The sequence below is a fragment of the Myotis daubentonii genome, chromosome 5, assembly GCF_963259705.1.
Source record: "Myotis daubentonii chromosome 5, mMyoDau2.1, whole genome shotgun sequence".
NCBI lineage: Eukaryota > Metazoa > Chordata > Mammalia > Chiroptera > Vespertilionidae > Myotis > Myotis daubentonii.
The window spans coordinates 83350189-83373042 of record NC_081844.1 but is presented as its reverse complement, the minus strand read 5'-3'; the positions used below and the strand labels follow the sequence as shown (position 1 = coordinate 83373042).

General features: G+C 42.6%; 3 protein-coding genes across 3 annotated transcripts; all 3 read right to left on the bottom strand.

The window, feature by feature from the left end:
- Window positions 1-105: 105 nt before the first annotated feature.
- Window positions 106-3584, bottom strand: LOC132235760 (protocadherin beta-16). Its single transcript, XM_059698648.1, has one exon. It carries the CDS (start codon window positions 2991-2993, stop codon window positions 597-599), a length of 2397 nt encoding a protein of 798 aa, XP_059554631.1. The 5' UTR covers window positions 2994-3584; the 3' UTR covers window positions 106-596.
- A 3784-nt stretch (window positions 3585-7368) lies between these two features.
- LOC132235758 (protocadherin beta-13-like) lies at window positions 7369-11912 on the bottom strand. The gene has a single exon (XM_059698646.1). The coding sequence runs from the start codon at window positions 11716-11718 to the stop codon at window positions 9322-9324; it is 2397 nt and encodes a 798-aa protein (XP_059554629.1). The 5' UTR covers window positions 11719-11912; the 3' UTR covers window positions 7369-9321.
- A 649-nt stretch (window positions 11913-12561) lies between these two features.
- PCDHB7 (protocadherin beta 7) lies at window positions 12562-17750 on the bottom strand. The gene has a single exon (XM_059698647.1). The coding sequence runs from the start codon at window positions 17538-17540 to the stop codon at window positions 15150-15152; it is 2391 nt and encodes a 796-aa protein (XP_059554630.1). The 5' UTR covers window positions 17541-17750; the 3' UTR covers window positions 12562-15149.
- Between the last annotated feature and the right edge of the window lie 5104 nt (window positions 17751-22854).

Genomic DNA, 22854 nt, shown 5'->3' with positions numbered 1-22854 from the left:
CTTCCACTCTCTAATAATCAATGAAAAATATCCTTGGGTGAGGATTAACAAAATAATAATAAATAAAAGGAAAATAGAAGTATTAGAAAATAAATGTACAGATCACAAGCAGCAGATTATTTTAATAACTGAAGTTCTAGAAAAGAACAAAAATGTAAATTAAAAGTCAACAACAACTTTATAGGGTAGAAAAAATGAATAATATCAATTTTAAGGTAAAATCTATTTCATTCATTGAAATTCTATTGAAAAATACTTCGCTGGGCCAAAGAATAAGGAAAGGAAAACTTCTGGAGTTAAGCATAAAATTGGAAAGTGAGGGTGAAATAGAGAAAATTAAACAACACCTTATTGGTGGTGGGCAAAAACAATCTAGTTAGTTGACAAAATATGTTAGAGGTAATGTCTTTATTAACTAGGTTCCTATCAATAATTAATTCCCAAAGCTATTCCAAAAGAAGGGATTTTCTTCCACTACCCCCATGTTCTGGGATTTGAGATTGGGGATAACTAGTTTTGGCAAATTTAACTGGTCCCTGAAGCTCCCCTCTGACATACCTCAGTATTCCAAGAATAATAAATTAAAATTTAAAAAATTATTGGATATTGAACCCAAAGCTATTCCTAAAGTTCTCATTTTCCTCTACATTCTTACCAGTGTCATGGACTGGAAGATTGGGAATAATCGGCTTCAGAAATTTAAACTCATCTGTCCCAGTACCTCCCGTCAGACACACCTCATACTGGTAGCTCTGGGACAGGGTCCCAGTACCGCTGACGTCCACCAGGTGGCCCGGAAAGGGGCCCTCAGGCACCGAACAGCCACCCACCCAGGCGGCCCTGCTCCGCCTGCACAGCCGCACCGCGATGAACGCCAGCACCGAGAACAGGAACAGCGACGACACCGACGCCAGCGCGATGACCAGGTAGACCGTCAGCGGGTCGGCCTGCGCCTGGTCGGCCGCCACTTCCGGCAGCGGCAGGTAGGGCTGCGAGAAGCCATCCACCAGCAGCACGTGCAGCGTGACGCTGGCCGACAGCGCGGGCTCGCCATTGTCCTTGACCAGCACCAGCAGCCTGTGCTTGGCCGCGTCGCGCTCGCTCAGCAGCCGCGCCGTGCGCACCTCGCCATTGTGCGCCCACACGCCGAACAGCCCGGGCTCCGTGGCCTTGAGCAGCTGGAACGACAGCCAGGCGTTCTGGCCCGAGTCTGCGTCCACCGCCACCACCTTGCTCACCAGGTAGCCCGGCTCGGCCGCCCTGGGCACCAGCTCGGTGCAGGGCGCAGAGCCGTTCTGCAGCGGGTACAGCACGAAGGGCGCGTTGTCGTTGGCGTCCAGCACCTGCACGCGCACCAGCGCCTGGCTGCTCAGCGCGGGCGACCCGCGGTCCGTGGCGCCCACGCGGAACTCGAACGCCTGCAGCGCCTCGAAGTCCAGCGCCCTCAGGGCGAACAGGTGGCCGTTGTCCGCGTTGATGGACACGAGCGAGGCCAGGGGCAGCCGCGGGTCGTGGGGCGGCAGCAGCGAGTAGGTGAGCTGGGCGTTGGCGCCCGCGTCCCTGTCTGTGGCGCTGACGCTGCCGATGTGCAGGGCGGGGCTGTTGTTCTCGCGGAGGAACAGGGTGTAGGCGGTTTGGGTGAAGGCGGGGGCGTTGTCGTTGACGTCGGACACCAGCAGGGTGATGTTGTGCTGGGTTTTCAGCCTGGGGGTCCCCATGTCGGTGACGGTGATGGTGATGTTGTACTGGGCTCGCTCTTCTCTGTCCAGTGCTCTCTTCGTTACCAATGTGTAAAAATTCTTGACTGAAGGTTTTAGAAGGAAAGGAAGGTCATCCTGGATGGTGGAAATAGTCTTCCCATTGTCTCCAGAGTCAGGATCCGAAACACTGAAAACAGCAACTACAGTCTCAGGCGAGTTCTCTGGGATGGGGCTGGTCAGTGCAGACACGGTCACTTCTGGGGCATTGTCATTGACATCCACCACCTGCAGGAGAAGAGTGCATTTTCCTGAAAGACCTCCCCCATCTGTGGCCTTGATGTCCACTTCATAAGACCGAACTGTTTCAAAATCTACTTGTTTTCTCAGTCGAATTTCTCCTGTCATAGGATTTACCTCCAAAGTTTTGCTAATATCTTCTGAGGGCTGAAAGAGTGAGTATACTATTTTTCCATTGGCTCCGCTGTCTATATCTCTGGCAGAGAGTGTGACGACCAGGGAGCCTGCGCTGCTGTTCTCGGGAATATGCACCTGGTAGAGCAGCTGCCCAAACTCAGGGGCATTATCGTTGATGTCCACCACTTCAATGCGCACCAGGGCGGTCCCATACCGCGGCGGAGAGCCGCCATCCAGCGCCGTGAGGGTTAATGCGATTTCAGGCTCCTCCTCCCGATCCAGCTCTTTGTCCAACACCAGCTCCGTGTATTTTCTGCCATCGCTGCGATTGTGGGTTAAAACTTGAAAATGGGGGTTGGGACTGATTTTATAGTTCTGAACACTGTTGCTTCCTACGTCCAAGTCCAGAGCATTACTCAGAGGGAATGCCATGCCTAGAGGACTGTTTTCCGGTATTTTTAGAATCATTTCTCTTTCAGTGAACATGGGAGAGTGGTCATTTATGTCTTCCACCCTTAGTTCAGCCTGAAATATCTCTAAGGGATTTTCCATAAGCACTTGGAAATGTAAGATACAAGGCTCGGTGGAACCGCATAGCTCCTCTCGGTCTAGTTTCTCATTTATGAGCAAATCCCCAGTCTGAACCTTGAGCTGCAAATGCTCTTTGTGCCCCTGAGAAATGATCCGGGCCCCGCGGCTGGACATCTCCGCCAACCCCAACCCCAGATCTTTCCCTAGATTTCCCACAAAGAATCCTCTCTCTGTTTCTTCCATCACTGAATAGGGCCCTAAATCGGCGCACACCCCAGACATGCTCAGCACAACAAAGAAAACAAGGACTTGCCTTTGTCTCCGATTGCACACCCATCCAATCTCCATTGCTTTTCTGACAATTTCGCTCGCAGGAGCTTCAGGTATGCACGCCCAAGATCCTGGCAGCCCGTCCCCACGGTCCAGAACGGCAAAACGATGCCGGAAATAGAGTTTTTACGAGGTTTCACACTCACTTTTGCTCTGGCTGAGAAGGCTATTCCTTAGCTTCCCTCCCGGCAGTGAGAAACTGTTTGACTGGATATCCGAGCTGCGCAGCCAATTCCATTTTCCATCATTTAACCTGCAGCGCCACCACGCGTTCTCACTAAGTCTTACACTTTCTGGTTTAACATTGGATACAAAATTCTCCTAATGTATAAAACAAATTGTGTTCTGTAACATTAAACACTGAGTTTTATCTTCGTGTGTTTTTTGTGTGTTAACATAGAACTTTTTATGTGTTTTTTTGTGTGTGTTCAGATAGAATTCTGTGTTGTTGCACAGGAGGTACAAAGCTGTTGAGGAATAATGATTAAATAAAATAACTTAATTAACATTTAAGCTGAAAATGATACATTTAGGAGCAAATATTTTTCCAAAATAACATTGGAACAGTTTCAAAGTACATATTTTCATGGTACATATTATAGAATTACAAATGAGTGTACACTGAAAAATTGAACCAGAAATGGTTCTAAAGAAAGTGTTTAACCCAATACTTGACTAAAGAGTTGATCACTTCTTTTTCTCCCAACACCTAAGCCTGAAAACTGTGAGGTTCTGCAATTTTCAAATTATCGGACAATTATTTCCCAAATAGGAAGGTCTCAAGGTTATACCTTACCAAGTTTCACTCTTTTTTTTTTTAAATAATCACGACACAAATAATTTGTTATATTCTTTTTTATTTTCATTATGCTTTTATTTTTATTCTGTTGGATTACACAAACTTTCTTCTACCTCTTTTTCTTTGTTGTAACGTCTATTTTCTAGAAAACAATTATTTTTCCCTCAATGTCTTTTTTATATTTTCTTGTTAAAGCCCAAGATTTATATGATGGACATTAACATTTTTCAATGAAGTGTCCAAAAGATGTAGGCTGTGTTTGTGCATGTATTTGTGTATGCATACATACACATATGTGTAGCATTATTAATGACTAAAAAGTCTTTTCTAGAGCATTTAGAAAAAAAGGCTTGGAACAGAAATGTTAAAATGTATTTCTTTGAAAGAATTTTACAACTGAAATTAAAAGCACTACCAACACTCTGATTTAGTTTTTCTGTTTGTTATGAAATATCTAGTTTTAAATATGTAAAGCTTTCACACTTCTGATAATATGAATATAAAACAGCTTTAATGAGATATAATTCACATTCCATAAAATTTACCTATTTACAGTGTATAATTCAGTGGCTTTTAGTATATTCAGAGAGTAATGGATTCTTTACCAGAGCCAATTTTATAACATTTTCATTACCTCAAAAACACCATAAATTTCAGCTATCACCTCCCTATTCCTTCATCCTTCTGCCCCAAGTCCTAATCAACCACTAATTTACTTTCTGACTTTCCCATTCTGGACTTTCACATGAATGGAATAAAACAACATGTGGACTTTTTTGACTGGCTTCTTCCACTTAGCATGTTTTCAAGGTTCATCCAAGTTGTAGCATGCGTCAGTACTTTGTCCATTTTTGCAGCATGATAATAAAGCTCTGTATAGATACATCACATGTTTACTATCCATTCCTCTGTTGATGGACATTTGAGGTGTTTCTACTTTTTAAAATATTATACAATTTATTTCTGCATGTGGTTTGTATCACAATGACTACTGCTGCTATAAACACTCATATACAAGTGTTTGTGGGGGCGTATATTTTCATTTTTCTAGGAATAGGCTTGCTAGGTCACATAACATATCTATGTTTAATTGAAGATCTGCCAGATTGTTTTCCAAAGCAGCTGCACCATTTTACATTCCCACCAGCAGAGCACCAGCATTCCGATTTTTCCACATCTTCCCAACACTTGTTATTATCTGACATTTTGATTCCAGCCATCCTAGTGGATGTGAAGTTGTATCTCAGGATTTTGATTTGCATTGCTCTGATGAGTAAGGATGTTAAACATCTTTTCATGTGCTTATTGGCCATTTGTATATCTTCCTTGGAAGAATGTCTATTCAGATCTTCACCCATTTTTAAACTGGGTTATTTGTCTTTTTATAATTGAGTTTTAAGAGTTCTTTATATGTCTAGTTACAAGTCCCTTATCAGATTTGTATTATTGTCCCATTTTTCCATTTCTAATATTTGAATTGAATTTCAGCAAAGATTTGTGATATCTTTATCAACTCAGTGTTTTTGTGAGTGATTTTCAGAAGTTTGTTAATTATCTTGTCTGGGGTTAAAGCATCTAATCAATGAGGCCTAAATTCTTAGTATAAAAACCTTAATTTGAACACAAATGGTACTACTAGACTGGGTAATTGTCTTCCAAGCAGCCATCTGTTGTGGGCAGAATAATGGCCACCCACCCAAAGAGGTCCACAGCCTAATTCCCAAAATTTGTAAATCTGTTATATTTCATAACAAAAGATATTTCACAGATGCAAATAAGTTGAGGACCTTGTAAAGGGAAAATTATCCTGGATTATCTGGGTGGGACAGAACCTTTCCTGGTTATGGTCAAAGGGAGGTGTGACTACAAAAGAGGGAGGTGTTGTTATTACAAAAGAATAATTAAGGAGATACAAAGCTCCTGACTTTGGAGAAGAAATAATGGGGTCATGAGTCAAGTAATGCAGGCAGCCTGGAAGCTAGAAAAGACAAAGAAATGGATTATCCTCTAGATTATCTTCTAGATATCCTCCAGTGGTTCTCAACCTTCCTAATGCCGCGACCCTTTAATACAGTTCCTCATGTTGTGGTGACCCCCAATTTCATTGTGACAAATTGAACATAATTAAAGCATAGTGATTAATCACAAAAACAATATGTAATTATATATGTGTTTTTCGATGGTCCCAGACGACCCCTATGAAAGGGTAGTTCGACCCCCAAAGGGGTCGCGACCCACAGGTTATGAACCGCTGCTCGAGAGCCATAAGAAAAGAATGTATTTCTGCTAACACCTTGATTTTAGCCCAGTAAGACCCATATTTGAGACCTGATCTATAGAACTATAAGGTAGTACATTTTTATTGTTTTAAGCAACTACATTTGTGGTAATTTTTATAGCAACAATGGAAACCTAATACATAATACAAGCATAAATTTTCATGCACGTAGTAGCTGAGTCAACAAAAATTTATCAGTCTACAAGAATAATATTATCACAGAAAATGCTGAAGAATGTCTGATTCAGTTCTGGTAAACCAGTCTTTCAGAATAAAGGTGTCTATGACCCTTGACATCTTTTTTCCCCCCAGCAAACTTTTAAGAGAAGCTGACAAAGATCTATGGTTAACTTTACAGAAAATAACTGGAACCTAACACATTTTCCTTATTAAATTTCCAGAATCTCTAAATTACTTAGGGATAAAAATTCCTCCACAACATTGCCTATGCTTTCTTAAATTATTTTAGTTAGGATTAATGCCAGAATACAGCTGCTTTAAAACAAATGGTATGCTAAAATGAATACACTATATTTAGTTTAAATAAGGGACTTACAAATCAATATATATATATATATATATATATATATATATATATATATATATATATAACCCTAATATACAAATAGACTGAGCGGTAGAACAACTGAACAACCAAACCAGTCGCTATGATGTGCACTGACCACCAGGGAGTGTGTGCAGAACATGGCAGCATAGTGCAGAACATGGTGGGATCAGCCATGTCAGGATGGTGGAGCAGGTGAGCAGGGGCGCCAGACCAAGACAGGGCACCAGTCGCTGTCATCGGGGGGAGCTTCTGCTGGTTACTGAAAATTCTTTGCTCCCATGCACCATGCTACTGCCCAACACTCACACCTGCTGCCAGCACTGCCCCTGCTCACACCCACAGCCGATGCCAGAGCCACCGCTTGCACCCTCTGCTGGTGCCTGGTGCCAGTCCTGATCGCTTGGTGCCATTAGTGGGTGTGAGCAGAGGCTGCTGGCCCCGATCGCCCCTGAGGGCTTCTCCACCTCCATCTGCTCCTGAGGGGTGATTGGGGCAGCAAGCGCTGCTTGCACCTGCTGATGATGCCTGCCCCAATCGCTCAGTGGGTGCCAGCAGCAGCAGCAGAAGCAGGGCTGCCAATAGACAGGGGACCAGAGCCGTGGTGGGAGGGGCTGGGTGGGGGCATGGAGTATGGGTCAAGACCCGCCCCTGTGCCCATGGCCCACAGTTCCTTTCAATGTGCACGAATTCGTGCACTGGGTCCTAGTGTGTGTGTGTGTGTGTGTATATATATATATATATATATATATATATATATATATATATGCAAATTTGAATTTTCCAAAGGAAATGAAAAATATATTTTAGGGATGATGGAAAAAGACTGAAGGGAAAGTACAAGAAATACAACCATAGGACACTTCTAGTCTCTATTTAGGGCATTCATCTCTGCAATAATAAATGTGACATGTTGAGAATGTACAGGAAGATATTTTGGGCTGATTCATTTATGGTGATGATCAATTGTGCTGTCTGACCTAGCTTAGAGAGGTCAGTGTTTCCACAAGAACTTTGAGTTTATTGGTCCAGAGCAGTGTGGCATTGAAACACACACAACTATGAACCGAAAGTTACATTTCTACATAGGAGTTCAGTTCATGAAATAGATGGATTTCACTTTCTTAGGAAGACAATGCTACCAGTCAACACCTGCCATTATATATAACACATGGGTTAAAAACTGGGGCATTCAATTCAAGTAGACTTAGAATAGATTAAAAAAATTTTCTTTTATTACTCAGACTTGTGAACAAGTTACTTAACTTTTCTTAGCTTCAGCTTCTCATATGTAAAGGAGGGGACAATATGCCAACTGCCTTAAGGTTTGGTAGAAGATTAAAAAGGTAATTCGTGTAAAGCACTCTATACACTACTTTTAATTAAATTAGAATTCAAAATTAAGAACTTAAAACAGATCGGTTAGCTCAGACTATACAGTTAAGATCTGTGCATTTCACTTATTATATAATGTTTTAATGAAAAATCTTAATGTTAAAGCATTAGGGTTGGATTTCACTGGAGGTACCACAAAACTAAAATGATGATGGTAGCTTAAATGAGACAGAAGTTCCTTTATTTCACAAGTAAAAAAAAAAGTTCAGAAGCAGGCATTCCAAGGATGACATAATGGCTCTGTGATCATCAGGGGCCCTCATCTCCTTAAAGTTTATTCTATACTGACTGTCTTCATTCATTATTTCCATTCTTATTGTTGCTTTATGATCCAACATGGACGACTGTGTTCCCACCATGACTTACGCATTCTAAGATGCAAGGACTAGAGAAGGACAAAAGGGACCCCTACCCAAATGACTCTTCCTTTAAACAGCTTTCTTAGAAGTCTTCTACAACATTTGTATATACATCTCATTGACTAAAACCTAGTCAAATCTCCATTGTACCTGCCAAGGAGGTTGGCAAAATGTGTTCTTTTGAATAAGCAAACTAATGCCCTAAGTGGAATTTAGGATCTGTTAGAAACTAGAAAAAATGAATGGATATTGTCTGGCCAGTGTATTTTTTGTCATGGCTACTCAATGTTTCTCAAATGGGAAAAGCCAAATTTGCTGCTTTGCTATTTCATCTCACTGGATAAACACTGTGTAGCTTTCCCCCTCCTTTGAACATCAATGAAACAAAATGAAAAGTAATTAAAATAATGAAGTTAAAACTAACAGAGGTATATTAATGAAAGGAAGCATAGTAAATATAACATTTTAAGAGAAAACAATATCAAAGATAGTACTAGTAGAGCAGAATAAAATGAGCCAAATTCTCATGGTGCCAGTTCTCTTTTCTTCCTGGTTAGGCATACTTCCCCGTGAGTGTTAGTGCATAACTTCTCTTATATAACCAATAATTAAAAACTAACAAAAAACAAAAAAATCTCAATAAAACAAAGTCAATTATATATAGAGAATTAATGTTTCACTGTTTTTTCCTAATACATTCTAAAGCTATCCCAGAACAAGGATTTGTACAATTATTAACTTCATCAGTTTTTGAGAGGCAAGTTTTAGGACCACTCATCTTTTATAGTAATGAAGAAATGATAAGATACCAATATTTAAAAGAAAGGAATAATGTAAGAAAATTTGCAAGGAAGCTTAGTATAATTTAAAAATTCATAATAGGTGCAAAAAATAAATCATCACCTTGAATTTACCAATTGAAGTAGCTGGAATAAGATAAACAATTATGGTCACTGAATACTAAAACTAAAGTCATTCTTGAAGTCAGGGTTTTCTTCTACTTCTGCCCCAGGGTAATGGCCCTGAGAATTGGGCACAATAGGCTTCAGAAACTTGAACTCGCTGGTCCCTGAACCTCCCATCAGACACACCTCATACTGGTAGCTCTGGGACAGGGTCCCAGTACCGCTGACGTCCACCAGGTGGCCCGGAAAGGGGCCCTCAGGCACCGAACAGCCACCCACCCAGGCGGCCCTGCTGCGCCTGCACAGCCGCACCGCGATGAACGCCAGCACCGAGAACAGGAACAGCGACGACACCGACGCCAGCGCGATGACCAGGTACACGGTCAGCGGGTCGGCCTGCGCCTGGTTGGCCGCCGCTTCGGGCAGCGGCAGGTAGGGCTGCGAGAAGCCATCCACCAGCAGCACGTGCAGCGTGACGCTGGCCGACAGCGCGGGCTCGCCATTGTCCTTGACCAGCACCAGCAGCCTGTGCTTGGCCGCGTCGCGCTCGCTCAGCAGCCGCGCCGTGCGCACCTCGCCATTGTGCGCCCACACGCCGAACAGCCCGGGCTCCGTGGCCTTGAGCAGCTGGAACGACAGCCAGGCGTTCTGGCCCGAGTCTGCGTCCACCGCCACCACCTTGCTCACCAGGTAGCCCGGCTCGGCCGCCCTGGGCACCAGCTCGGTGCAGGGCGCAGAGCCGTTCTGCAGCGGGTACAGCACGAAGGGCGCGTTGTCGTTGGCGTCCAGCACCTGCACGCGCACCAGCGCCTGGCTGCTCAGCGCGGGGGACCCGCGGTCCGTGGCGCCCACGCGGAACTCGAACGCCTGCAGCGCCTCGAAGTCCAGCGCCCTCAGGGCGAACAGGTGGCCGTTGTCCGCGTTGATGGACACGAGCGAGGCCAGGGGCAGCCGCGGGTCGTGGGGCGGCAGCAGCGAGTAGGTGAGCTGGGCGTTGGCGCCCACGTCCCTGTCTGTGCCGCTGACGCTGCCGATGTGCAGGGCGGGGCTGTTGTTCTCGCGGAGGAACAGGGTGTAGGCGGTTTGGGTGAAGGCGGGGGCGTTGTCGTTGACGTCGGACACCAGCAGGGTGATGTTGTGCTGGGTTTCCAGCCTGGGGGTCCCCATGTCGGTGACGGTGATGGTGATGTTGTATTCGGCCGTGGTCTCTCTGTCCAGCGGTCCCTCTGTTACTAGGGTGTAGAAGTTTTCCAAGGAAGATTTTAGGAGAAAGGGTAGATTGTCCTGAATAGAGCAACTTATTTTCCCGTTTTCTTCCGAATCAAGATCGGAAACACTGAACAGGGCAACCACCGTCTCAGGCGAATTCTCAGGGATCTGCCTGGTAAGTGCGGACATGGTGACTTCTGGAGCATTGTCGTTCACATCCAGGACCTGAGTCAGAACGGTGCATTTTCCAGACAAGCTTCCCGCATCTTTAGCCTCAACAATGACCTCATAGGACTGAATAGCTTCGAAATCAAGTTGTCTTTTCAGTCGAATATCTCCTGTCAGGGGGTTGAGCTCAAAGGTTTTCCTAATCTCTTCTGGAGCCTGGAAAAGTGAATAGGAAATCTCTCCATTGACTCCTATGTCTACATCCGTAGCAGAGACCTTGACAATCAGGAAACCTATGGGACTGTCCTCAGGGATCTGTACCCTATAGAAAGGCTGCTCAAATTCAGGGGCATTATCGTTGATGTCCACGACTTCAATGTAGACCTGAGCGGTGCCAGACTGCGGTGGAGAGCCACCATCCAGCGCTGTGAGGGTTAACCTGAGCTCAGGTTCCTCCTCTCGATCCAGCGCTTTGTCCAGCACCAGCTCGGGATATTTCCTTCCATCGCTTCGTTCTCGGGTGAGAACCCGAAAATAGGAGTTGGGATTGATTATATAGTTCTCAATATTATTCCGGCCTACATCTTCGTCCTGAGCGTTCTTCAGAGGAAATGCAGTTCCGGGAGGACTGCTCTCCGATATTTTTAGCACCATATCTCTTTCCACAAACACCGGAGCATGGTCATTTATGTCTATTACTTGCAGCTCAGCTTGAAAAAACTCTAAGGGATTCGCTAGCAACACCTGGAAACGCAGCACACAGGGCTCTGTGTGATCACACAGTTCCTCGCGGTCCAGTTTCTCATTTAGCAACAAATCCCCAGTCGCCTGATCCAGCTGCAGATGCAGTTTGTTCCCTTTGGAAATGACCCTAGCCCCCCGCCTGGAGAGTTCCCTCTGCCCCAGACCCAGGTCCTTTGCTAAATTGGTTACAAAAGAGCTCCCCTCAGTTTCCTCCACCACAGAATAGCGTCTAGGTTCAGTGCCCGCCTGAGATAAGCCCAAGAAGAGAACAAGGAAAAGGACTTGCCTTTGTCTGCAAATGAGCTTCCTGCTGGCCTCCATTGTTCTTGCTTGGTACGGCCTCTGGCGAGGCTGCTTCCGCGGAGCTGTGAAGAACTCAGGATCTGAGACTGAATATTGCACAGGATGCCTCGGAAATATCCCAGTGAGCAGTCCTTTTTAGAGGACCCAGTCCTGCTTCTGTGGCGCCCTAGCTTTCCAGGGGGCTTCCAGACTCTGCTGGTTAAGTTTTGTCTGTTCATGGAGCCGCAGCTGCGGTTCCGGTTTGTACCTTCTTATCCTGCAGCGCCACCACGCGTCCTCACAGGATATTACATTTTCTGGGATGAAAATGGATGCACTATTTCTAACTCTTGCCTGTGTTGTACAAGTTGCAACTCTAACTCTACTATTGCTGGACCTTACGATACAGACAATAGTCTGAAGACCATACAAGGGAAATGACATTAGTAGAGACTTTTTACCTTTACTAATGTTGAGTTTGGAGCAAAAAGAAAATTGTTATATATTAGTCTAGCTGAGAAGAAAGAATATATGCAGGAAAATTCTTTAAATATATAATTGGAGTAACATAGAAAACTTTCAGAATATACTTTTTTGCCAGGGACTATGGGAACAATTAGTAGCTATCTATGAATCTTGGACAAATTATTTAACTTCTGCCTCAGCTTTCTCATCTGTAAGGTGGACATTATAATATAATAGTACCTATTATTTAGGGTTGCTGTGAGTTCTCCCCACACAGATAAGAAAATGAGGCAGAGACAGGTTAAACACACACACACACACACACACACACACACACACACACCAGGCAAGTAATTTGATGCCACCAGGTAGCTGAGTTTACATGAGTCCATTGCCATGACTAGAAAGACATCCAATATTCAAGTGGTAGAAGAATGCTTGAGCAGAATGAGCTCAGATAGAAGTTATTATGTTAAATGATGACACAATGAAAGGCTGGAGAGTTTATCTAATAGAGGTATGATTTTTGAGAGCAGTGGTAATTCTGTATTCAGAAGAATGTCCTATTTTTGTTAACTCCACTTTTCTTCTTACAGTGCCAATAAAAAAAAACAAACCTTTGTTTTGAAAAACTTCAAAACCACAAAGAAGGAGAATAGTATGATGGACCTCCACATACTCATAACTAGCTTCAACAATTATAAATATTTTGTCATAATTGTTTATCTCCCTAACATTTTCACATCCCAAACTAAATTATCACCCATAAATACTTCATCATATACCTCTAATGTTTAATGGCCTAAAAAAACAACTACAATGCTATATCATGCCTAAGAAATTAGATTAATATTATTTAATATGCATCTGTATTCACATTCTCTACAATTCTTACACATTTCCTTGAATCAAGAGCCAAACAAGATTAACCACATATTACCTTTATTTTATTGTTGAAAATTCCCTCCTCCCCTTTTCCATGTCATTAATTTGTTAGAAGTAAGAAAACTGGATAATTTCATCCTGACACTATGAAAACAATTTAGAATTTGAATGCTGTGAGAATTTTTTGTCCTTAGACTATATCCCATTAGTAATACATAGTAAGAGTACTATTTTAAGAGTTACCAGCACTGATTTATAATATATTCAGAATACAGCCATGGAAAAATTATCTGGACAAGGTTTAAGAAAGAGCAGTTACAGATTATTATAACAAACAAAGCTTCTCCTTAACTCCCAAGCATCTCTAAATAATTTAATTGTAAGTTGTTTCTTTTTATTATTACATATTTTAAATGATTCTTTTTCTTATACTTTGCTGATTCAGCACTGTAGTATATTGAATAAGAGGGTTAACAAAACAAACTTTCAAATTAAAGGAGGAAATGTGTTTTAAAAGGTAGGTAAGGACCACCACAGAAATATCACTACAATGTGACAAAATTAATAAACTACTGAAGAAATCAAAATTATGTAATATTTCTATTCAGAGTTAATCTTTTCTGTGAAATGAAGGTCATATATTGGGATAACAAGAAAAAAGCAAAAAGTGACCTTTCCATTTTTTTTACTTGAGATTTGGTTAGATCAATGCTTTAATAATAATACTATCTAATAAATAGGGAATATGCTAATTGATCCTCACACCATCGCAAAGGTGACGGCACCCACAGCCAATAAGGAGGGAATAGGCTAATTGACTGTCCTGCCCTCAAAGATGGTGGTGCCCACAGCCAATATGGAGGGAATATGCTAATTGACTGCCCCACCCTCAGAGATGGCGGTGCCCACAGCCACAAGATGGCTGGCAGGGGAGGGGAGTTGTGGGCGACCAGGCCAGCAGGGGAGGGCAGTTGGGGGGAACCAGACCTACAGGGGAGGGTAGTTAGGGGCAACAAGGATGGTAGGGGAGGGTAGTTGGGGGCAACTGGGCTGGCAGGGGAGCACAGTTGGGGGTGACCAGGCCGGCAGGGGAGGCAGTTGGGGGCAATCGGGCCAGCAGGGGAGCAGTTAGGCATTGATCAAGCTGGCAGGGGAGTGGTTAGGGGCTGATCAGGCTGGCAGGCAGAGTGTTAGGGACAATCAGGCAGGCAGGCAGGCAAGCGGTTGGGAGCCAGCAGCTCCAGATTGTGAGAGGGATGTCCCAGATTGGAGAGGGTGCAGGCTAGGCTGAGGGACACAAACCCCACCCCCCACCCCCAGTGCACGAATTTCATGAACCAGGCCTCTAGTAATTAAATAATTAATTCAGTAAAGCTGGATTATTAGTTTTTAAGAAAATAAAACCACAAGCCAATATATACACTATTACTTCTAATTATAGAAAAGACCGAACAGGAATGTGAATAAGAGAAAAGTATTTCTTCTCCTTAATTATGGAGAAACTTTCAATGTGATATCTAATGCCAGAAAAGAGTACAGCATCATAGCAAGATCCCAGTGGCAGAAAGATTTAGGAAAGATACTCAATTCTGCCATGTATTAATTGGTGTTCTTACTGAATTTATTGACCCTCTATGAATATCTACTTGCCCATTTCAAAAATACCTCTCCTCATAGGTTTGCTTCTAAGATTAAAAATGTTGAAATCGTGTGTGATGTATACTAAGTACTTTCTTAAAAACTTCAAAAGATACTGTGTAATCTGTGCTTCTAAAACTTAAAGCAAGTATATATCTACAGCACTGAAATCAACTCAGAAAATAAAAAAGCAATAGAGTCTGAAGAAAATGAAAATTAATTTACAACATCCAAACATTTATCATTACTTAATAGACTACACAGAATGCATAACTGTTATAGAGATCAAATAGACACATGAATTCCATGCTTTGTGGAGGGTTCTTAGGGCTAAAGCTAGGTCCTTTCCTGTGTAACCAAACTAATTCTGTGGCTTTAAAAATGCTTGAAATAATGTGCAAGCAATCTTCCACAGGTAACACATGGTAAATTATAGGAAAGTATTCACAGACACAACACTCGCATTTATTTCCCATTTTTTATCAGAAACCCAAATCATCCCGAAATGCAGGATATTCTTCCACTTCCCTCCCGGTGCCCTGGGACTGCAGATTAGAAATAATCGGCTTCAGGAACTTAAACTCGCTAGAGGTCCCTGAGCCACCCCTCAGACACACCTCATACTGGTAGCTCTGGGACAGGGTCCCAGTACCGCTGACGTCCACCAGGTGGCCCGGAAAGGGGCCCTCAGGCACCGAACAGCCACCCACCCAGGCGGCCCTGCTGCGCCTGCACAGCCGCACCGCGATGAACGCCAGCACCGAGAACAGGAACAGCGACGACACCGACGCCAACGCGATGACCAGGTAGACCGTCAGCGGGTCGGCCTGCGCCTGGTCGGCCGCCGCTTCGGGCAGCGGCAGGTAGGGCTGCGAGAAGCCATCCACCAGCAGCACGTGCAGCGTGACGCTGGCCGACAGCGCGGGCTCGCCATTGTCCTTGACCAGCACCAGCAGCCTGTGCTTGGCCGCGTCGCGCTCGCTCAGCAGCCGCGCCGTGCGCACCTCGCCATTGTGCGCCCACACGCCGAACAGCCCGGGCTCCGTGGCCTTGAGCAGCTGGAACGACAGCCAGGCGTTCTGGCCCGAGTCTGCGTCCACCGCCACCACCTTGCTCACCAGGTAGCCCGGCTCGGCCGCCCTGGGCACCAGCTCGGTGCAGGGCGCAGAGCCGTTCTGCAGCGGGTACAGCACGAAGGGCGCGTTGTCGTTGGCGTCCAGCACCTGCACGCGCACCAGCGCCTGGCTGCTCAGCGCGGGCGACCCGCGGTCCGTGGCGCCCACGCGGAACTCGAACGCCTGCAGCGCCTCGAAGTCCAGCGCCCTCAGGGCGAACAGGTGGCCGTTGTCCGCGTTGATGGACACGAGCGAGGCCAGGGGCAGCCGCGGGTCGTGGGGCGGCAGCAGCGAGTAGGTGAGCTGGGCGTTGGCGCCCGCGTCCCTGTCTGTGGCGCTGACGCTGCCGATGTGCAGGGCGGGGCTGTTGTTCTCGCGGAGGAACAGGGTGTAGGCGGTTTGGGTGAAGGCGGGGGCGTTGTCGTTGACGTCGGACACCAGCAGGGTGATGTTGTGCTCAGTTTTCAGTCTTGGGGTCCCCAAGTCAGTGACAGTGATGGTGATGTTGTATTCTGCTCTGCTCTCCCTGTCCAGCGGTCTCTCTGTTACCAGGGTGTAGAAATTTTCTACTGATGGCTTCAGGGCGAAGGGGAGATCCTCTTGGATGGAGCACACCATCTTTGCATTGTTACCTGAATCTTTGTCTCTAATCCTAAAAACAGCCACAATAGTCTCGGCTGAGTTTTCTGCAATGGAGCTTGTAAGTGATGACATGAGTAGTTCTGGTGCGTTATCATTGATGTCTGTTACGTGGACCACCACGGTGCATTTTGCAGAAAGCCCTCCACCATCCTTGGCCTGAATAGTTAGTGTGTAAGTTTGCATTTCCTCATAGTTTAATCCGGCTTTAAGATGAAGATTGCCAGATGTTGAATTGATTTGAAACGTTTTGAGAATTCTTTCAGTGGCATAGAAAAATGCATAGACTATTTCCCCATAACTTCCGGTGTCTAAATCTCTAGCTGACACGGAGACAACCAGGGAGCCAACAGGGCTGTTCTCTGGCACCTGCACCTTGTAGAGCGACTGTACAAACTCAGGGACGTTGTCATTTATGTCCATCACCTGGATGCGCACGAGGGCGGTCCCGGATCTGGGCGGAGAGCCGCCATCCAAGGCGGTGAGGGTTAAACTGAGCTCAGGCACCTCCTCTCGATCTAGCACTCGGTCCAGTACTAATTCCGGATAGATAGTCCCCTCCCCATTATCATGCACATTAACATGGAAATAGGCATTGGCGCTGATGGTATAGTTTCTCAAGTTGTTGGTTCCAACATCTGAGTCCTGCGCCCTTTCTAGGAGAAATGCCGCCCCTGGGGTGGTGCTTTCTAATATTTTCAAGGGAATCTCTCTATCTAGAAACACTGGAGAATGATCGTTGATGTCTCTGACCCATAGTTCAGCACGGAAAATCTGCAAAGGCTTTTCCAGCAACAACTGGAAAGGCAGCGCGCAGGGCTCTGTGGAGCCGCACAGTTCCTCTCGGTCTAATTTCTCATTTAGAAGTAAATCACCAGTAAGCGGATTGAGTAGTAAAAATTGCATGTTCTGATCTGAAACGATCCTAGATCCCCGAGCTGAAAGTTCCCCCACCCCCAACCCCAGGTCGTTTGCTAGGTTGGCCAGAAAGGTGCCTCTCTCGGTTTCCTCCGCCGCAAAATACCGAAGCGGTTCAGCACCAGCCCAAGACACTCCCAGAAACACATAAAGAAGTAGGACTTGCCTTTTCTGCACCGCACGCTCCACTCTGGCCTCCATTCTTCTTTTAATCAGTCCTTCAAAAACCACTGTCACTCAGCCCCAAGCAGCTTTCAGAATGGCAGCAACGGAATCCTCAGAAAGGAGCTTCTAATAGCAATGCTTGTGGGGAGGGATCCCCACTTCCCCCAACTCCTGTTACCAAGGTGTCCTTTCCTCTTCCTTTCTGACTGGCCAGATTTTCTATTAACAATGGAATCGGCAACACCCTTTAAGCGAGTATTTTTCTTCTTTTTAGCCAGCAGCGCCACCTTGCGTTTTGTGGACGTTATTCCCGTTTTTCAAGACTAGAGCAAAAAGATGGCGGGTTAAAACACCAGCAGGAGTATGTTCCCTGGGTCTTTGCGGCTTCATTCCATCGTTTTCCTCAAATGGTCACAGTAGTGCTAGTAAGTGCTTAACCGTCCTCCCCTCTTATAATCTGAATTCATAGAAAAAATAAAATGTTTTTCTTAATCTGGGGGCATGAAATTAAACTCTGAATTCTCATCAGGAGTAGATCCTAAAAAAAACCTTCTCCTGCTTTTAAAACTGATAGTAAAGATTATATACGAAAATGAAGAATTCATCAAAAAGTCAACCTTTATTTGTTAACTGCGTAACAGTGGTGCTGTTCATACTGCAGAGTAACGGGCCTTTTTTCCAGTTTTTTTGTGAATTCAATCATCCTTTTTGGTTTTACTCTTAACCCAGGATATTTTCTGGAACACATTCTGTACCCCAACCTTCACCCTACACCCACTTTAAGTAATAATATAATTTAAATTATTGTTCACATATAATTTCAATGGCCTGCATCTCCAAGGATATGCAATGAATACTCTTCAAATTAACAATAGCAAGTAGTTCATTCTTACTTTTGTGAAAGTGCTCCTATTATTTCAATTTTAGCTATGATGGTTGATCTCTACTTGGGGTAAATGCTCCTTTTTCGATCAAGAAAGTTTTCTTCTTTTTCTTTATGGTTTCATATTTTAAAGAAATTTTTGACATGTGTTGAAATTGTACCTTTATTCTTTAGCTTTTTAATTCTTGAGTTCTTGATATAAAGACAGTTATCCATGACATATTATTGCTTTCGTGCAAACATGAATTTGATGTGTCAACGGTGTTTTAGGATTTTTCTGGCCCATGTTGTTCTGTATACGCATGAGTGTGTGTGAAACATCTGTGGTTTTGGTGTTAAAATATCCAGCCTTATAGGATGGGTATGGAAGATTTCCCTCCATTTTTTTGCAACAGATTAGTTTTTATATCTATACCATCTGTTTCTACATGCTTAATTACAACTTGCCCTTAAATGGGCTGGGTTTGGTGGGTTCACTCATGGTAGATCTGACTCTTTTCCATTTTACTTTGGTTATTACTCTATACGGGCTTTGTTTTCTTTAAAAGTAATTTGTATTTTATTTTTAAAACCATTCATTTAAAAACCACTTAAATTTATTATGCCTCCATTATGTTATTTATCTTTAGATATATCCCTATTCTTATTAGTAATGTTTAGTATTTTATCTCATTTTTATTCATAGGGAGAGTTTCAAGGAATCTATTTACTTATCTTTTAAAACTCACTTCTTCAAAATAATACATAACCTTGGTTCAAAAATCTAATAGTACTAAGAGGCGTATAATAAAATACAATAGTTTTCTGCCACTTTCCTCCTCACTTTCCTGTTCTGTTTCCAATAGGCAGCCAATTTTAACTTTTAGTTATTTCTTGTCCTACTAATCTGTATTCTGCTATATTTTGATTAATTCATTTTAGACATTACCAGTTGACTCTATTATGTTGGGTTCTGTTTTAGCTCTTATACACTTTCAAGGAACTTTAATGTCTTCTTTCACTCTCAGTATCATTATAAGAGCATTGCTGTGTCTTAATTATATTTTTTCTCACTTTTTTCTTGAGGTTAACAATTGCTTTGCTTTTTCATTTACTTGGTTTTCTTTATATATATAATGTATTCTTCCCACACTTCTAACTGCCTCTCAGTACAATTTTGCACATGGTCATTCCAATATCTCCCAAAATATGAATTTTCCCTTAAATTGGGTGGGTGGTATGTACATCTGCTGCACAGCTATCACTCTGGGATTTCCCTTTGTTATCATTCTTGGAATTTTTCTTTGCCTTTTATTCTAGTTGGATCTCCTTTTTCTAGGATTTTATTTCTTCTTCTTTTGTTTGTTTGTTTATTTGGTAGCTTTAATAGATCACATCATCCAATAGTTTCATCCAATTAATATGTGCCAGGGGACTTGATGATATCTTTCAAAATGCCTGTCTCAGACACATCCAACCTGGACTAGTCTATATTTGATACACAACTGTCATCTTGGGATCATCCTTCAACATCACCTAGAGATTCATTTCACCTCTATTCTGTTTTTGAACCTCTTTCTATTTCTTCAGACTTCCTCTCTCTTAGATTACCCATTCATTTTAATATCTTCCAGTAGAGAATGGTAGATGAGAGTTAAATTATGTTGTGACCTTAAGTGTATTAAATTATTTTAACTTTACCCTCAAACTTGATTGGAAGTCTGACTGATTATAGAGTTTTAGGTTGAAAATAATTTTCATAATTTAAAAATATTTTGTCAATGAGCCCCTTAAATCAATGACTTTGTTAAGAAGTCAAAAGTGAATGGTATTTTATATCTTCTATATGTGTCCTGTATTTTTATTTCTTGTTGTAGTATGTTGTCACTGTCCAAATTTAACACTGATGTGTCTTGGTTTGAGCTTATTTTCACCCATTGTACAGGAAAATTGGTAAACTCTTTCAACTAGGAAACTAATTTCCTACAGCTCTTAGACATTTTCTTGAATTACTTCATTGAAATTCTTCTGCTCCTTTTTTTTTTTTTTTTTGAATTACTACAATTCAGATGTTGGGCCTCTGCCATGGACTCTTATTTTTTTTTCCCTCTCCTGTTTGATATTTTTAAATACTTTTGCAATATTACCTGGGATATTTTCTTAATTCTGTCTTCAAGCCCTTCTATTAAAACTTCCATTCATTACATTCATACTTTACAAGGGCCCTCTTTCTGTACTTATTTCTTAGATGCAATAACTTCTTTTCTCACCTGTTATTAATAGCAGGTAGTTTATTCTTAAATCTTTAGTTGTTTGCTTTGCCTGTTCTCAATAAACCTTGATTTCTAAAATATGCATGTAAGTCTCACAATTTCTCTATTCATTCTTTGGTTCTTAGCTTAAATATCACTTTATTAAAAGCTTACTATATCAGCTAGAATTACATTCTATGTAATTTCTACATATGAATATGTTCTATATAATTTCAGCCTGAAGCTATAGACAAGCCCATAACAACAACAGCTTACACGATATAGACTTTTATTTTTCTCTGATAAAAGAAAACTAGTGGGTGAATCGCGCTCCATGATATCTGGGACCCCATCTTGTTCCATCTTGTTGCTTTACCATCTTCAGAACATGGCCTTCACCTCATAGTCCAAGATAACTGTCTAATATCCAGCCATTACATTTCTATTCAGACTAACAAATAGGAGAAAGAAAAGACTGCACCTTCCTTTTAAAGACTACTTTCATGAAGTATTCCATGGCACTAGGGCTTAGTATCTCTCTCTGGCTGTAACTTAGTTACAAGACCACTCCCACTCACAACAGTGGTTGGGAAATATAATCTATAACACACATATCCACATGGGCAGCTAACACATTGGAGGTATATTTGTAATAAATAAGAGGAGGAGACATATATTTGAGTAAAATTAGTAGTAGTATATATCATACCCACTCAGATCACACCTGTAACCCCCATTGCCAGTAGAAACAGATAGGGTCAAATAAATTGATTTAATTAGTTATTAGCAGAGCATACGATTTTATTTCTTCATATTGGTGGTGTGTTTTGTAGCCAAAAGAGTTCTCTTTTTTTTACTGAAGGCTTAGCCCTCAAAGCAATAAAGTAATAAATTCAATTGCTGGGACAAGGCCCTTTGAATCAATGATGCTTCCCAACCATGTATAGTATCTGTATCTATTCTATTTCCTTTTAAAACTTTTAAAAAAATCCTGAACCAAGGATATGTTTGTTGATGAGAGAGAGAGAGAGAGAGAGAGAGAGAGAGAGAGAGAGAGAGAGAGAAAGAGAGAGAGGGGTGGGGTGCAAAACTCACATATGTGCCCTGACCCTCATGGGGATCACCAGCATCCTAGGTATGTGCCATGAATCAAACCGACAACCTTTTTGGTGTATAGGATGATTCTCCAACCAACTGAACCACTTGGTGAGGGTGCCCATTTTTATGAAAGCCTGTATTATGGGGTAAACAGTGTGTCAGGATAACAAAACTTATTATAAGCCCACAGAGCTTTTGAAAATATTTGCTATCAAGCTTTGACCTAAAGCTATTTGGAGTTAAAGAAATATAAATCAAGGCTCAAGGCCAACCAAAGGTGCAGCATATTATGGGAAGACCCTCCCCATTTTAAAGGGCCCCACAGGGCTACATCAACAATATAAAAGCACTATAACACCAACAAATCTAAACCTGACCCCTTCCTCCAACTCCAGGGAATTATAGAGAAGGATCCCTGGTGTTAAGTAGAGCAGAAGAAAAAGAAAAGAAACCATGCCTGGGAATCTGTGCCTAGGTTTGGTCCTCACGTGTGTTTGTATTTTGAATATTCATAAATTGAGTTTCAAGGAACCTCAAACCATAAATTTGGTTTGTGGTCGTCCCCTACTGATAGTGTTTCTAGAATCCTGGCCAAAACTACTGAAAATCTGGACCATATAGCCTAGGCTTTGAGGACACCTTACAAATAAACATTTAAGGGTAATCAACCATATAAGTCACAAAAAATAAAGACAACATGAATAAGAAGAATCAGAAACAATGCAGCAAAAATTGACCCACACAAACTTCACATATTGGAAGTATCAGATTTAGAAACCAGTTATACATAGTGGATATAAATAAACAAATGACATACTTGAAAAATACCTGTGTGAAACAGACTGAAAGGGTACACTGAGTTCCAGAAAAAAAGTGATACAAAATTATCAAAATCAAGACATAACCTGAGAAAGACAATGGAGTTTAAAAATAGAAAACAAGTAACCTATAGGTAATGAAAATAGGCTTCAAACTTAATCCTCATCAACATTTAATACTAGAATACAATGGAAATCTCTACCAGGTTCTGAAGGAAAGAAATTATGGCTCAATAATTTTATACCTAGCTAAGATGTTGGTCAAATATAAAGAAAACAATGCAGCAAATGGGGAAAAATCATAAAACATTTCATTAGCA